Genomic DNA, 14765 nt, shown 5'->3' with positions numbered 1-14765 from the left:
CACACAGGATATTCCACACAGCGGCAGAGAGCACATTCTTCTGAAGCACACAGAAACCTTTCCATAGGTAAGGTCATGTGTCAGTCCACAAAACCAATTTAAGAAGACTGAATAACATTAAGTATGTGGGCTGACCATAATGGATGAAACCAGAAATCACTAATAATAGGAACTTCAGAATACAGGCCAATAAATGAAAGCTGACCAACATATTCCAGAATAACTTGGACAATCAAAGGAGGGCTTAGGACAGAATAAAGATTACCTTGAGACAAATGACATGAGAACACAATATACAGAGCTTATAGTTTTGAATTCTAATGTGACTATTTAATGTAATAACTGCATATGTCAACAATAGAAAAACACCATGCACAGTATTGCAGCTACTATAGTTCCAGCTACTTGGGAGGTGGAAATGGGATTACATTTCCAAGCCAGCCTGAGCAAGAAGAGGTTAGTGAGACCCTATGTCAAAGAACAACCCATCTAGATAGTGTAAATATTCCAAGATTAGGGTAAAGCTGTAAGCCAATGGGTGGCTTCAGAAGTCAGAGCTATTTACAGTAAAGTCATTGAGTAGGCTCATTTCCTGGGTTAGTTCTTGGAAGGAAGGGCTTGGCTTCCAGGCAGGTTTCTGAAAGTTGTGAGTCAGAGTTCTGTCTTTGATAAGGTCTTTCCATTGATCACGTTATGTATTCAAGTCTTGCTACTTTGTATTTTGGTAACTTAAGGTGACCTTCCTATGTAGTTTAAAATGACCTTCACTGCATATAGAACCTGGTAGAGGAAGGAGACTTGGAGGAGTCAATAATGAAATAGCTAACAGAAAATATCCATTTTCCAAAATGTGGAATATCCAAATCCAATATCCAAATATCCAAAATGTAGAATATCCAATATCCAAAATGTGGAAATAATACATAAGGAATTCAAATGGAATTTAAGATATAAAATAAAGGGAAAAATTAAAAACTGGCATCATAACAGCTAGAGGTATAGTTCAGTAGTGGAGCAAGTATTGTGAAGCCCTGGGTTTGCTCCCAGCAGCATGGGGAGTGGGAGGGGGGAACTATATTATATTATTTTGAACCTTGGGATAGGTTAAAATCCAGCTATTAATGTGTTCAAACCAGTAGACTAAGGGATAAACAATTTATAAATGACATGGCATGAGCTCCATAATTTGAACATTTTGAACTCAGGCCCATGTAGAATAAATGAGTTGCCCAACTATATGCAGCTCTCTGGGCCTTGACTTCAATCCAGTGTGCTTATATTTTCATTCAGCCAGTATGTCAATCATGTGTCAAGTTTATTTTTCACATCAGAAATTGCAAAGTTCCAATGGTGGCAGACATTGGCCTGGCACACAGAAGTGGTAGAACTACAAGGTATCTATCTATTACCATACTTAGGCTTATAGGAAATTATGAACTTATAAATTCATAAACATGGGATAATATGGCATAAGGCATGATAAGTACTATGATTAATGGTATATCAGAATGTGGGATTATTTTTGTGCCAGTCTTGGGGCTTGAACTCAGGATGGGGCACTGTCCCTGAGTTTTTTTGCTCAGGGCTGTTGCTCTACCAACTTCAGTCACAGCTCCACTTCCAGCTTTGTTTTTTGGTGTTTAATTGGAGATAAGTCTCACAGACTTTTCTACCTCGGCTGGCTTCAAACAGCTATCTCAGACCTCAGCCTCCTGAGTAGCAAGGTTTACAGGTATAAGACACTGAAATACAGCTAGAGTACAAACATTTTGAGGATTGTTCCTGTCCTAGAAATTTCCTTCTTCCTGTAGCATATTTGAGGGAAAGTTTAACTAGTGAGAGAAACACGGACAGGTAGCACAGCATACCTTTTACTGTCTTCCCCAAGCTTCTGGGATTCTAAGGTAGAATAAATGAGAGAAGCAGTATCTTTCATGTTGGTATTTGAGGTTCATATAAACCATAGGACCTTTCAAGACTCCCCAGTTTTAATGGAGTTACTCAAATTGGCAGTTTAAACTGAGAAAAGACCTAGCATAAAAGTGAAATAGGCTTCCTTCCTTTTAATAAAATTCTTTGCTCATAACCCAAGGCCTCTGACTTCACACATCTCCTTTAATTCTAGTAAGAGTCCTGCCAGTATTCATAATGTCAGAGTGCTGAAGCAAGGAGCAGGCAAGGCCGCTACCACAGCACACAGGAGGGGTCAGCAGGGGGAGGCCTTTCACCACTCTGCGAATGAATACCACTTATTCCTGTGCTTTTGTTTTTGTTACAACCATCACCTTTTTAATACACACAAAGGATTGCATATTGCAGGAATTTTCAAAATAAATTTTATTCCTAAAAAGAGAATAACAAATGCAGTTACCAACTAGACATATACCTCCTCCCTCTGACCTTACGAATTACTATCATAGATAACAACACGTAGGAATATCTGTGTAAGCTGTAGTCACTTGGCCTTTTTCAACATTTTCATAAAATGTTAAAAAATTTCAAGAGAGTATAAGGAAGCATCCTAAAATGGCAATTCAATCAACCCAGTAAATGTTCTTATTCTCTTTTTAAGACAGACAGCTCTTTAAGGTGTGGTATTTTTTTTTCTTTCTCCTTCTATTTATCATCTCTTAAATATCATAAAATAGCTACACTGAAGGAGGAACCTAGGCCAGAAGTTAATCTGTTTTTTTTTCTATATTCTTGTTAGTTGAAATGGTCTCTTAACTGCTTTCAGGCTGAGTAAATCCCTTTGTACAGTGGATTTGTGGCTAAATAAAAAAGAAAGGAAATTCTTCCCTTTTAGCTCCTAAGAGATATCACATACCAGACACATCTTTGCAGCTTTTCACATGTACCACATTTGAAGGTTGAGCTACACACAGCTAATTGTACTGTTAAAAATGTAATGTCTCTGGCTGTAGAGTATACCAGTATACCAATGCAGGGGTTCACTGAAACTCTGCATTTGAGGGTCATTAGCTTACGTTACCAATCTAGTAAATATCTAATAAAATTCAGTTGATTAAGACATAAGATTTGGGCTGGGAAGGTGGCTCAGTGTAGAGTGCTTGCCTTGCATGCATGAGGCCCTTCCTCAGCACCACAAAAGCAGAAAAAGCCACAAGTGGCGCTGTGGCTCAAGGGGTAGAGTGCTAGCCTTGAGCTGAAGAGCAGTGGGACAGCGCCCAGGCCCAGAGTTCAGGCCCCACAACTGACCAAAAAAAGAAAAAGACAAAGACTTTTTTAAGAGGAAAGGTAGCTTTTCTTTGCATTTAACAACTTTTTTCTAAAATGTTAAACTGTTAGGCCAACAGAGGAAAATAAAGACAGGCTGGAGCTAGGGGCTAGTGGCTCATACCTATGACCCCAGCTACTCAGGAGGCTGAGTGCCAGAGAACTCAAGTTCAAGGCTAGCTTGGCAGAAAACTTCTTTAGACTCCATCTCCAACATAACCAGCAAAAAGGAGGTCTGGATACATCTCAAGTGGTAGAGTGCTAGCCTAGTGAGCACAAACCTCTGAGATCAGCCTCATGGAGAAAAAGAAAAACGCTGTTGAAATGGTAAATTTAGTAAATAGAGTAACTTGTGCTTCCACTTAGAGGGCAGAAGCATATTTAAGTCATGAGTGATCAAGCCCTCGCTAGTGAAACACAGAGGAAGTTCCCAAGAAGGCACATGAGGACACAGTAGAAATGGCTGAAGTCTTCCTGACAGCTGCAGATTGTTCATTCCTCTTCCCAGGTAGATGATCAGGAAGGACTGGGTATGCAGAGATGACTCCTTCCTTTGATAAGGAAACAGCATGGGACACTATTGTTTCTTTGGACTTGTTTTCCAAAGCAAAAGACCTCTATGGAATAAGGGCCAAAAGAAAGAAATCTTGTCAGTCAGGCTATTGAGTAGAACTAAACCACCCAAGGACCCCAGTCCACAGATCTGTGACATGTACTGTAGGACATACCCCTTCTGTGCTCATAGGAGGCCACTGATGTCACTTCCGTGTCCAGTGATGAGTGGGAAATAGGACGATCCAACCCTAACGGATGAAGAATTAGAAGCTCAGGGCCTTCCCTCAGAAGTGAAGCTGCTCCAAAGCCAAGACAAATCAGCTGTGACTGGAAATTCATCAGACGGTCTCAGGTCCCCAAGAACAGAGCAGTGGAGTGGACCAAAAGCTGAAGAGGAATCTTGGCCATGGCTCTCATTTTTCCAAATGGTACAGATGTCGGACAAATAAAGGAAGCATATGCTGCGCCACCCTTCAGGTTGTCTTGGGGAAAAAAAAAGTGTCCTTGATTAGAGCACAAAAGTAAGAAGTCATATTTTTAACCATCAGGAGAGTAAGATAGGGTACCCATGCAGTAATTGAACCAAAATGAATAGGGTAGACCTTGCATATCAACAAGGAACAGACCTTATACATATCAACAAGGAACTACAAGGACCCAAATTAGGGCAAAACTCAACAAACTACTAAATACTAAATATCAGAACTGGCAGCAAAAAAAGAAAAGGGAGTTACGCATGTTTCATAATTACCAACCTAGATACTTGCAGAGATTGCTTAGTTATTAAGGGAGAACATGGGGAAGCTCTTCCTGTACCTACATCTTGTAATTTCACAAGTTTTTTTTAATTAGTCAAATTATAAGATGCTTTCTTGAAAATTAATTGGTCTATATTTGTCCATATTGTACCAAATAAATATAACTTCCTAATCTAAAGGTTTGACGTAATGTTAGCTAGTAAAAATGAATAGTACAACTCAACTTTTGGAGGATGATTTTTTTTCAATAGAAAAACTTGCCATCATCTAAGGACTACACCATACATGTTTCTACATGAAAATTTTGTGATCATACTGCTTTTGGAGTAGTTAATGGCAAAGTTCCTGAAAACTTTAATTTTTATTTAGTTACAAAAATTGCTTTTGCATCATCTCTAATAATCTACATATATGTCCTTAGAACAGTAGATAAAGGCTTTGTAGTTTTCTTCTGTCCCACAAAATGTTCTTCCCATATTGAAAAGTACAAGTGGATTAATTGATTTTTTTCAACTTTGATTTGTATATGTTTATTACAGATCTGGCAAAATGTTTTTTACTAAAAGCCAAGCATTGAGCTCCACCCTACCAACCAAAAACGATTTGTTCATTTCTTCTTTACCCCACATCTAGCCCACCATTATTACTTAATACAACAGTGGCTAGCACTAACAAGGTCCTACAGTGTTTTACATTGAAATCGCTGCATTTCCAAATAACCATCAGTACAGAGTGTCTCATTTAAGGACTTTTGTTTGTAGCCCACACACTGTAACTGACTCCAAAATCACTGAATCAGAGTTGGCCTATTAACACCAGTCAGCCTTCAATAATTAGTATGCTTTAGCAAGATGTACATATTAATAAAGCCATGTTTTCAGGTACTTGAAATATTAATATGTAGCTTAAATGATTTAACTTTGATCAGGTTATCCAATAGTAGTTATGGACCTTCCCAGCTGGGAAGAGTAGTAGATGTGGAAGTAGATGTGGTCTTCAACCAGAAGTCTGAGGTTCTAATCCCATGTTCTCTGGGCCATAAGGCACCTTGAGTTTGTTTTCCTGTAGTTAGATATTAGATCAATGATACTTGAACTACATCCTCTAAAGCCCTGAGCCATTGTCAGAGGCCAATTTGCCTTGGTAAGCCAGTAAATCTAAGTGGGTAGAGCTCTGAGCTCAATTTTGTCTGAATTAACCCACTGAACTTGTTAACGTCCTTTCGAGAGCAGAAATTCGGTGATAATTTAGGTTAGAACAAGTCATATTTCTGCTTACAAGGAACTCATAAACTAATTGGAAGAAAAGGATATTTGAGCATTGAATTATAAGGCAGCATTATCCATGCCTGTACTGTGAGTGGTAGAGTAAATTGGCAAGGAGGTTATAAACTTGAGGCTGGGATAATATAATATGCAAATACTTAATGCAAAGAAAGTTCATCAAAATGAGAAGTTCGGACTATCATCAGGAAAAGGTCCATGGTATGAATATTAATAAATGGATTGATTATAACTAGAATGGTGGGTAATATATGAATTCTAAGTTAAAGTAGTTTGTTTCTAAGAATGGCTAATATACTTGTGCACATTAGAATATTCATATACTTAGATGCCAGCTATTCCAAATGTGAAATATTATCATTATATATATCAGTGAGGGGGAAATTAAAAATGAAAATAGGCCATGATGAAAATATATTATGAGCAAGCATATAATATATACTTTTTGGTTGTGGACAAAGCCCAAGACAGTACTTTATTACCTTTAGTATAACAAATCAAATCTGTTAATATTAAAAAACATTTGAGCATAAATCAGATTCTGCATTTCTTAAGATGGTAGTTAGACTCACAAAGTAAAATTCTGGTCTAAAAAGAGTCATATGACTGAAGGAATTCTGCTAGATAGGAAAGCATCCATCTACTATTTCTGTGCTATAAGTATCTTTCAATAAGGCAAACAAATGCCAACATGAGCACTGACTGCGTTTCCATTTTCAGAACCTCACAGAGTTTCAGACTGAGGTTTCAGAATGATCATCTGCCACTAACATCCCACCAACGTCCATAGGGACTAGTAACGAAGAGTGACAGGAACTCTGGAGAATCCAGAGTTGACTGATTCCTATTCCAGCTGGGAGCATCACTGTGGGGGATGACAGGTCCGAAGTTGGGGATCACAGGGCCATCCAGGTTACTGGGAAAGTGCTTCATGAGAGAAGTGAGCATTTCACCACCAGGAGGCCCAGGGGTGGTGGAGAATCCATTTCTAAGGTAACTAAGCTTTGCTCATTTCTCAATGTATTCAGAGTTTTCTAGTTTTTCCATGGTGGTGCAAACAGGAAGGCTGTTACTGCTGTTGTTTGTAGTGGTGTGGTTGGGTTTGAGGGGGCTACACGTACATGATCTACTACAGTTACTTTGAAAACTCTCATTGTAACCCAATATGTGAGTGTCTTGTGTTCAGAGTCTGGGAAGTTTTGTCCGAAGTAATCTCTTTGACCTAAGGAGCCAGGACCCTTCTCTATATGCCTTATTTGAAAACTCTATGTTATCTTGATTCTGTCTTTAATGTTTATAAAAGTATTTTGAGAGACGATAAATAGATATGCTTGATCATATTTACCCAGTTGCAGTGGAGGCATGTATTTTGAATTGTGAATTTTCCCCTTTATACTTTTGCATTGCTCTGCACTTTACATTTTCAATAGCTGCATTGTATTTCATCAGACTAACATGTGACATGCACTACTTAGTCTCAGATTGGCATTGAAAGTGCAAGAAATCTATTTTTAAGAATGTCGGGAAGCATTTTTGCGATGTGACACGAGGGGCATACACACTGGCTTGTACAGTGGATGCGCCAGACCTTCCTTCCCCCATTGTCAGAGCCACTCGACTTTACTTCCATGATGATCCTCTGATCCACAAACCGACATGGGACATTGCTTTCATGGTTTTCTTACCATCACCACCTTTGCCTATGCCCCATCCAACAACGTAACCCAGATCCTTCCTGTAACATAACATAGCCAGTGGAAACATCGTTACTAAGATGAATAGTGCCTTTAGCAATAGAGTATATACACATTTTCTTATAGAGCCAAGTTGTCAGGTGACTAAGGTATAACTAGGTCATTTTGTAGTCAGGTAAATGAGACCAGTTTAAACCAATCTTATTCAAAGGAGTCATGCCCAGCAAAGCAGGACATTACTTCTCCTACCTCACCCATTTCATTCGATCTGAGGAAGAGAAACCACATCCTGTGCCACTCCTCTGCCCCTCCTCTTCCCTTAGAAGACATTTAAGCCTTTACTGCCGCATACTTGGCTTTTTTATTTGCCTCTCTGTTTGAACTTATCTGACGTGACTATGAAATTCTCAAAAAGCATGGATTATGTCTCGTTAGCTCACTTTGAATAGGTGTCACTTGCCGGTTGGAGATGGATGAAAAGTAATTACTCCATGCTACCTCGCATATTCTTCTCTTCTTCACTGTTCAATGCCATTTCCATGTGTTTGATATACTTACAATAATCTCTACTGACATTTGAAGGACAGAAGTAAATGCCACTTTAAAGCTTCCTCGGTGAAGACGAAGATGATGATAATACAGATTTCCTACACTTTTCTCAAGAAGTCAAAGCCCTTCACAGACATTAACTCATCCATCTGTACGATCACAGTATTAGAAATTACTGGGGATGGGTCCTATTAGCATTTTTCCAATAGATGCTAAGGTCACCTGGGAAAGTTTTAGCAAAGGTGTGGGGCATTAGGTCTGTTCTCCAGGGTGGGGCTGAAGCCCAGCTGCACCAAATGCTGTCCTGTTCTCAGCCAGGTGGCAGCACAATGGGATGAGAAGTAATCTAGAACTCGTTACTGTGTGCAGGCTGCAGTTCTCACACTAGTGTGAAAGATCTCAGGCAGGCCAGCGCCCGTGGGAGACAGTACGAAGCCCCACACGCTGAGAGCAAGGAGCCCAGCTCAGAGCACTCCTGATAGTCCACCACCCCTCTTCACACACACACTTAAACCCGACTGATACTAGCTTCTCCCCAGCAATCTTCACTCAGATCTACATAGATCATTTATTGCTCTGTGTGAGTGCCAGGCCTAGGGCTTGAACTCAGGGCCTAGGCACTCTCTGTCCCTCAGGTTTTATGTTCAAGGCTAGCACTCTACCATGCAAGCCACAGCTCCACTTCTGGCATTTTTACTGGTTATAAGATAATAGTAAGATAAGGTATGAGTCTCCCTAACTTTCCTGCCCAGGTTCCTGCAGCCCCAGCTCTCAGGGTCCTGAGTAGCTATGACAACAGGAGAGAGCCGTCAGCACCTGGCCAGATCACTCATTTCCCACAAATAATGTCAGCAGGTCATAGTTTATGGATTCTGGTTATTCTTTTGATTTCATAACTGCTGCAAACTCTTCCTTTTTCCTGATGGAGCTCTGTGTATCCCTTTAACCACAACAGCAAGTACTAAGTAGGACATGCCAATGACATAACATCAAGAAATTATTTTATCAAAAAAAATCGTGGGTTTTATTTAAGAAAACTAAGCATCGGGAAGAACCGATGTTGGGAGACATCTTCTAACTGGCATTATTAGTTTTGTTTCCTCCAAGTAGCACCATTATCCTGGTCTCATTGTTTTGCAGACAGCAGTCCAAGTCATAACCCAGAAAATGTAGAAAAAGAATAAGTGGATGTCAGAAGCCTTCTAATATCTTCAGCCCCAGTCCAAGGTCAAGAGAGATGTGAGGGAGATGAAGATAAATGGAAGCACTTTCAACCAGCATCATAAAAACCCCTGCATGGGTGAGCTGGAGGAAGGCTTCCTAGTCAGGGTGGAGAGCGGGAAGTGCTCACCTTCGACCTAGCTTATTAGGGTTTGGAGACATAAAGCCCCAAAGTAAAGCGCAGATGAGGCTGTTAGCAATAAGTTTAGTCTTATCTTCTTCCCAGGTATTGGAAGTTGGAGGTTAATTTTCAGGTCCTCCTACATCCAAGAAGCGCCCACAGGAAGAACTCAGTCACATCCCAGGCTGGGTACTTAGCACCAGGCTGGGAGCTCCTCCAATGTGAAAAGCACATATATCTCCATTTGACACACATTTTCTTCAGTTCGGATTTATCTTGTACACTTCCCATCAGTGAGCATTTCTCCGTGCCTGCTATTGGCATTCGTTCCGCTCTTAGGAAAGTAAGAGGTGAACACCAGGGAAGTGCTTCCTTTCATCAAGGTCTATTTCTTTCCCTATTCCATGCTATTCTTTTCCCCCAAAATGCAATTTGTTGTGTAGTGGTTGTTCCGGTACCAGAGCTTGAACTTAGGGCCTTTTACTCTCACCCAGCTTTTTGCTCACATCTAGTGCTCTACAACTTGTGCCATACTTCCAGTATGTCATTTTGGTTGGAGATAGAAGCTCTTGGACTTTTCTGCCCAGGCTAGCTTCCAATCAGGATATTCAAATCTCAGACCTTCTGAGTAACTATCATTACTAGCATGAGCTCCCAGCACCAGACTCAAATTGTAATTTAACTACTGGAAATTTTCTAACTTACAAAAGAACTTTGTGCAATAAGATCTGTGAACTTTCCACTGAGACTTACCAACTGTTTTTTTCAACAGTGGTATTTCTGTTTTTCCTATGTTTACTTGGATTTTATTCTCTGAATTGTTTGGAAATAACATGAAAATATACAGGCTAAAATTCTTTAGCATATATCTCCTAAGAACTAGAACAGTCTGCCACACAATTACAATGTCATTATCTATCCTGACAGAACATTGTTCTTTATATGTTTCTATAGTATAAGAGCTAAAACAAATCATCCATTGGCTTTAGTTGTAGTGTTCGCTTACGCTCTTTCCTCTGTCATGGTCTTCCATGACCTTCACAGTTTTAATGAGTTCACAAAGCTGGTTTGTCTGCTGTCTCATATTTTTTGTCATTTCCCTCTGATTAGATTCAGGTCAAGTATTTCTTTTGCAGAAATCACCAGTTAGCATCCTATCAGACAGCATGTATCGTTTTTTCTTTTATTGATGATGTTCCTTGATCATTTGGCTAAGATCACTCTCGTACTTGTTTTTGTTTGAAATGAGAAGGCATGTGTATTGTGGTGCTTCGGTGCTATGGCAATATCCCGTTCGCCAACAGCATTTTAGTCAGTGATTGAACACCATTCATGGCGTTTTCGCCCTGACCCAGTCATACACGTGGCTACAGGCTACATTATGGTGATGTTTTGGCATCCTTTCCTATAGAAGTTGGTGTCTTTTGCTAAAAGAGATATTACTACGCCTACCTTTGGGAATTCTGTGCCACTGTGAGCATGCATGTGTGCCCTCTTGCTCCCCTCCCCCTCCTCCCTTCCTTTTGTCTTAAGGGGTTGAACCCAGGGGGCTCTCCTTGTTAGGCAAGTGTTCTAATGCTTGAGCCATATCCCTAGCTGGAGATTTTTTTTTATGATTATTCAATGTCTTACAATGGTTCTACTTCAGATTGCTCCAAATTGTCCCAACTTCTCTGTCCTTGTGACGTTCCTAAGTCCAGCTTTGAACACTGCCTCACAACTTTGTGGAACAAGATGTTTCGAACTCATCCTATACACTATGCCTGTCCTAGACTAGGATTCCAAACCGCTTTGGATGTGTTAGGGAAACAAGCGAGTCACTTGAAAATAGAAAAGAGAATTCATAATCCAGTCCCTGGCAGGTAAAGAGTCAGACACAGATGAGAAAGGGACATTTGAGGGGAGACTGGAAGGATACAACATGCTGAGAAAAGATTACGTTTATTACAGGAGGGGACCCATAAGATTATTTCATGGAGAAAGGAAATTCCTGGCTTATCCGAGGAATAGCAAGTTGCATGGAGGGGCTGCCAAACAGGAAGTGGTCAGATAGTGAGAGCCGTCCATACAGTGCCAAGACATGCAGGTGGGGCAGGACAGGGTGTGTTTTGTTTTGATTTGAATATTACCTGACCTTCAGTTAGATTCCATCATTTATTCTTTCTCATAGGGATGACCTCACAAGATATGGGATCTAGAGGACTGGGAAAGAGATTTAGAGGAAGGACTACAATCGGAAGATTATCTGTTACAAGTTCAGGCGGGAGTCTTACTTTATATGCCTTACAAAACATATAGTATACATTCTCTTGGTAATTTTAGGTAGGTTTGTTTAGGTGCTACATTTTCAGTTGTCTTTTCAACATCTTGTGTTTTTTTGGGGGGTGGGGGGGAGGGCACATGCCTGTGTGCGTACACACACATGCATGCACGTGCCAATAGTAGGGATTGAACTCAGAGTCTTACATTCTCATATGGCGTTTTGCTCAATGCTGGTGCTCTACCACTTGAGGCCCACCTCCACTTATGCCTTTTTGCTGGTTAATTAAAGATACAGTATCTGGGATTTGTCTGCTCAGGCTCTCTAAACCAAGATCCTCAGATCTCAGCCTCCTGAGTAATAGGTGTGAGCCTCCAACGCCTTGCTTAACCACTAGGATTATAATCTAATTGGTTTCCTGAAGTTTAAAAGACATCTGTCACCATTTCTACTTTAAAGTTAGAAGCCTACTGTCCATTGGGCTGGGACTCAGGAAGCCACTCAATGGGCACTTGGACTCTAATCTTGGACAGAGATGCTATCTCTATTGTTCACGTTATTGCGTGATTCCCCACCCCCACCCCTTGCCCCGGACCATCACTGGACCCTGGCCATGGAGCCATGGAGTATGTGCTGGTGTGGTTGTTGCCTCTGTTTAGAAACTTGATCTCACCAAGCCCAGGAGCCTGTTACTCTGAACTACGTATCAGGGAGACATTCATGTGAGATTCACTTGGTATCATAGAATGATGCTGCCCTTTCATGGCCTCAGTTTTGCATTGGTAAAAATGTTGACAACTATGAAAATGAAGTAACATGGATTTAATACAGAAACCCTGTGAACCGGTAACACTGATTTATCTATCATCCTGTAAGCCCGGTTCTGTATTTTGAAATCGTCTTCTCAAAATTTCCTCAGAAAGATGGCAGGCTCCCTCTAGTGGGAATGAGAGTTGTAACTGACTTTTTTTCCCCCTGAGCCACATAACTGGGTAAGAGAAAGAAGCAGCTTCTGCCTGACAGTGTGGGCTCTGTGGCATTTCTTTATTTTTCTATTGGAATTTTGCCAAGAAAAACATATCAGCCATTAAGAGCTGTTGCAGGAGAGCCAGGTTTTCGGCCGCTGGCTCCTCCAAGAGTGAAGGGCGCTGACTTGTTAGGAAACAAATATGTGCTTATATGTGGTTATTGTATGTTTATTTTTAAATTTATAAAAACATAAACTCTGATTGCATAAGCCTGTAAGGCTTCTACTTTGGTAACTAAGTCGTTTAATGGATTACATCTTGGCTTGCCCTCATTTTACAGCTCAATTTGACTTGCTGAAAATCCCACATCTCAAAATCTGCTCTGACCTTTGCACTCTCAATTTAATGCACAACAAATAAGCCAGAGTCACTGTGGCTTTTCCTCATGAGAAAAAAATAACCAGAAGCCCTTGCTTTAGTAGATTGTAGGCAATTAGCTTTCCCCTATCACTATTTATGAAGCTAAAACTATATCTTATAGGGTCTAATAACTTACGTAAAATCATTGAGGAAAAAATAAAGCTGTACTGGGGAAGGAACAGAAGTAAGCACATCACAGAGGTGAGTTTTAGTTTTATAATTATTACATGAAAAGAAAGAAACTTCTAATGAAGTTTACATTAATGGCAAAATACCCTCAAATGGGAAATGGCGCAATTAACTAACTTCAAAAAGAACGATGGTAGCAAGTTCAAAGTCTTCCTCATTTATTTCACCTATTCTAATTTTATATATCTGCTATTGAAGTATGGGAACTTAATTGCTTTCTGCTAACTGTTGACAAAGTCAGTCTACTCTGGAGCAAGGTACCTCTCACTAATCTGCGTGCTCCTTTTTTTCGACAGCAAATGATGAGCTTGGCTTTGGAACGCTGGTCAGTACCTCTAACACCTATGACGGGTCTGGTGTGGTGACTGTGGAAACTGATCATCCGCTCCTCTGGACCATGGCCATCAAAGACTAGCCTTCCCCACAGAGTCCATCAGCGCGCCTCTGCCTTATCTCACCTGCCAAAGGCTCGTTGCTCAACACAACGGTTCATCCGGGTTCACAGAAATCAAAACTTCGCTAGGGGAAGCCACCAGTTTGAAAGAAAATAACAACTGGAGATGGAGCTAAGTGGCAGAGAGGATGCTTGCCTAGCAGGCAGAAGCCGTGGGTTGAGGCCCTAGCAATGCAAAACTAATCATCATCATCATAATTGTAAAACACTGATAATGTTTAGATCATCCAGATAACACTATAGATAACAGATCTCTTTACAGTGAGGGAAAACAATTATGTGTCATGAAAGTGAATGAGCTCTGTTATATTCTCTTGGAAAGATAGCATGGATCATTTCAGTATAAAATTCAGAACTATTTTTTTAATCATTCCATTTCTTGGAAAATTGTCTTTAACTGTGAAACTAGGAATTAAAAACCTGTGCAGTTCCTCTTGGAGTCCTAGCACTTGCCAGTGTGCTTGTCAGGAAGGGCTAGCAGTGAGTATCTCTAATGCTGTCCTCTTCTATGGAATATGTATTATGCTTTATCTTTAAGAAAAAGTCTTCCAGATTGGTGTTGCAGAGCTGCAAGGTTTCACTCTGGTTTTGTAACTCTAGCACTGTCTCTCAAAAATAAATTGAGAATCAGCCAGGTGCTGCTCGCTCATGCCTGTAATCCTAGCTACTCAGGAAGCTGAGATCTGAGGATCAAGGTTCGAAGCCAGCCCAGGCAGAAAAGTCTTTGTGAGATTCTTATCTCCAATTAGCCACTCAAGAAACAGATGTGGTGCTGTAGCTCAAGTGATAGAGCACTAGCCTTGAACACAGAGAGACTAAAGATAGCATCCAGGCCCTGAGTTCAATCTCTATGACCAACAAAAATAAGGAAAGAGAGAGAGAGAGAAAAAGAGAGAGAGAGAATCATTGACCTAAATTGTTAGATTTGGAAACAGTACATAAGTACAGAGGCCATAGTGAATGATACATGATCATTCATGATGCCCTACTCACAGGCTAATACCCAGACTCAATGTAATTATGCTATGCTTTAGTGGGTTGACAGCCATTACCACT

At 40.4% G+C, this 14765-nt stretch overlaps 1 protein-coding gene across 1 annotated transcript in view; it reads left to right on the top strand.

Annotated features, from left to right (window-relative positions):
- Tpk1 (thiamin pyrophosphokinase 1) overlaps positions 1-14425 on the top strand; it is a 237946-nt gene extending 223521 nt beyond the window's left edge. Inside the window, exon 9 of the mRNA XM_042677185.1 lies at positions 13552-14425. Coding sequence (XP_042533119.1) covers positions 13552-13670 — 119 coding nt within the window. The 3' untranslated portion in view covers positions 13671-14425. The remainder of the gene's footprint in view (positions 1-13551) is intronic.
- The last annotated feature ends 340 nt before the right edge of the window (positions 14426-14765 follow it).

Source organism: Dipodomys spectabilis, unplaced genomic scaffold, assembly GCF_019054845.1.
Source record: "Dipodomys spectabilis isolate Male_0828 unplaced genomic scaffold, ASM1905484v1 ptg000034l, whole genome shotgun sequence".
Classification (NCBI taxonomy): domain Eukaryota; kingdom Metazoa; phylum Chordata; class Mammalia; order Rodentia; family Heteromyidae; genus Dipodomys; species Dipodomys spectabilis.
Note: the sequence above shows the minus strand (reverse complement) of the source record. Positions and strands in the feature narration are given on the sequence as shown.